This window comes from Podarcis muralis, chromosome 15 (assembly GCF_964188315.1).
Source record: "Podarcis muralis chromosome 15, rPodMur119.hap1.1, whole genome shotgun sequence".
Taxonomy (NCBI): domain Eukaryota; kingdom Metazoa; phylum Chordata; class Lepidosauria; order Squamata; family Lacertidae; genus Podarcis; species Podarcis muralis.
This window is the reverse complement of record NC_135669.1, coordinates 3,160,915-3,163,060: the sequence shown is the minus strand read 5'-3', so window position 1 is coordinate 3,163,060 and position 2,146 is coordinate 3,160,915. Positions and strand designations below refer to the sequence as shown.

The following is a 2,146-nucleotide window of genomic DNA, read 5'->3' as shown; positions in this document are numbered from 1 at the left end:
TATACATTGCCTTGCAGTCTGTACACATATTCTCAAGGTAGGTTTCATGTACGCCTAGGCTTGGGTCTCAGGTGACACTTTGGAGGCAGCAACCAGGGTTAGTGGGGCTGAGCCAGACCTAGGTGGGAGACTGCTTGGGATAGCATGGGAGAAAAGCAGGATTCTCCTGGATATGGTGGATCAGTGATATGAAATATTTTCAAACTTCCTTTTACAATTTAAATAAAGCTTGTCAACTGTCAGGAGTTTGTAACAGTTTTGGTCGTGAATCAGTAGAGCCCATACTATTCAGCTAGTTCTTTGTCTACTTTAGGGGGTGGGACGGGACCTCGGGGCCAAGTGTGGCTTTCCAACCTTTCCAACTGTCCCTTGGGTCTGCCCCCAGACACACACCCTCCTCGAAAGTTTTCACCCAGCTGGAATGTCCTTGAATTTTGGTCATGCCTCTTCCCTGCCTGGACGGAGGACTAGGCTACTGTACAATGATAGAATTTACATAGATCACTCCACCCACTTGCACAACACCAGAGGTTTCCCAGAAAGGAGCATGATCCTTCACTCCAATCAGAGACGGAGGCCACAAGCATCTTTTCAAAATACCATTTATTACAACACAACCTTGCACACTAAAATCCAAGTTGGTGTATTGGTTTGCTTCATTAAAAACAGTGTCAACTGCTGGAGTTTCCAATTCTTTCAGAAGCAGCACATTCCCAAACATCATGGCCAGCACAGGCCAGGATGGAAGAGACTCCCTCGCCAACTTTCTTAACTTGCTCTCATTGGGCTAGCCAACCTGGTAACTTGTAGTGTGCAAGCAACGAGAGAAAGAAAGAAAACAGCATCTTTCTAGCCACAGCAGGCATGTTCTGCGTTCTAGGACGTTTTTCCTGTTGCAATTCAGTCTCAGTGCAGAACTGAAGCATCTGTTGGCCTATGCCTCCTCTAGCAGGGCCTGCCTCTCATGAGGAGGGTCCACAGCTGTTTGATGCTCCCAGGATCTGTGCCTTGCTGCTAGCAAACATCCTAGAGCTAAGCCCCAGGGGCGGACGTGCAACAGAAAAATGATCACCTTGTCATGAAAAGAAGCCCAGAAAAAAAATTCTGGGGCACAGCGCCTGTCTTCAGCAGCTTGAAATGACATGGTGCAGAGGGGCGGACAGTGTGAGGCACCCCATTATTTCTTTTTTTGCAAAGGTGCGGGAACCCTCATTAAATCAATGAAGAACTGCTGCATTTTCCTTGTAGCAGATTTTCAAAGTCAACCTCTTGCATTCCTGTAAACATGAGGTGTGTCCTGTTAGATGAGTGGGCCCCCTTCTAAAGAAAACTGGCTCGCCTGCCATTCCACCCGTGCAGCCTCCAACGGCTGTGCACCAACACTGGCTGAGCAAGGACTGGGACCCTAGGGAGAGAGCTCTGGGTGAAGATGTAGGATGCTCCAGACCGTGAGCTCCACCTGCACAGGTTCTTGCTAACCTCCCAGGGACATTCATGCTTGTTTTCTCCACTGAGGGTTTTAGCTGGTGGTGTCCTCTCTAAGCCTGTCAAGCCAGATGTTGGTCAGGGTGGCAGGCTCCCTTCTCTCAAGAGAGACAGAGGAGTGTGTGTGTGTGTGTAGGGGCAGTGCATCTCTCAGACCACAGCAGAGGAGGAGGAGGAAGATGAAGATGAAGCTGTGGCTGCTGATGAGGAAGGTGACTGGGCAGGAGAGGAGGCATTCCAGAAGAGCCACCTCCTCTTAGGCTGCCGTTTCTGATGGAGGTAGTCTTCCTTCTCACGCTCCTTCCTGGCCCTCTGATAGTGGTCCTCCTCCTTCAGGTACCAAACTGGGGGCCACCGATGCTTCTCAAAATAGTCCTGGTTCTCTGCAATGGGAGGAAGGAAGGAACTTTAAAAGCCTGCTATTACAGTTAAAAAAGAAAAGTCAGAATTGCAAACATGCAGCTGAAGTTTGTGGGGAAAGCAATCGGTGGAGACGTGGATGGTTTGCAAAACTCTGTCAATGTGCAATTTATTTGCAGCAAAACTAGATGGCATCAGCCATTGACCTGAAAGGGTTAGAACAGCTTTCAGTGGAAGAGAGGCGCAGACAGGAGCCAGCCCTGAGGATCAGCAACTGCAATGAGAAATCCTACTAGAAGGA

At 49.1% G+C, this 2,146-nt stretch overlaps 1 protein-coding gene across 6 annotated transcripts in view; it reads right to left on the bottom strand.

Moving 5' to 3' along the window:
- Positions 1-585: 585 nt before the first annotated feature.
- Positions 586-2,146, bottom strand: part of RHOBTB2 (Rho related BTB domain containing 2) — a 49,779-nt gene continuing 48,218 nt past the window's right edge. For all 6 annotated transcript variants that reach the window (XM_077919534.1, XM_077919533.1, XM_028707941.2 and 3 more), the window contains one exon: positions 586-1,868. In XM_077919534.1, the coding sequence (XP_077775660.1) occupies positions 1,636-1,868 (233 nt within the window). In that variant the 3' untranslated portion in view covers positions 586-1,635. The remainder of the gene's footprint in view (positions 1,869-2,146) is intronic.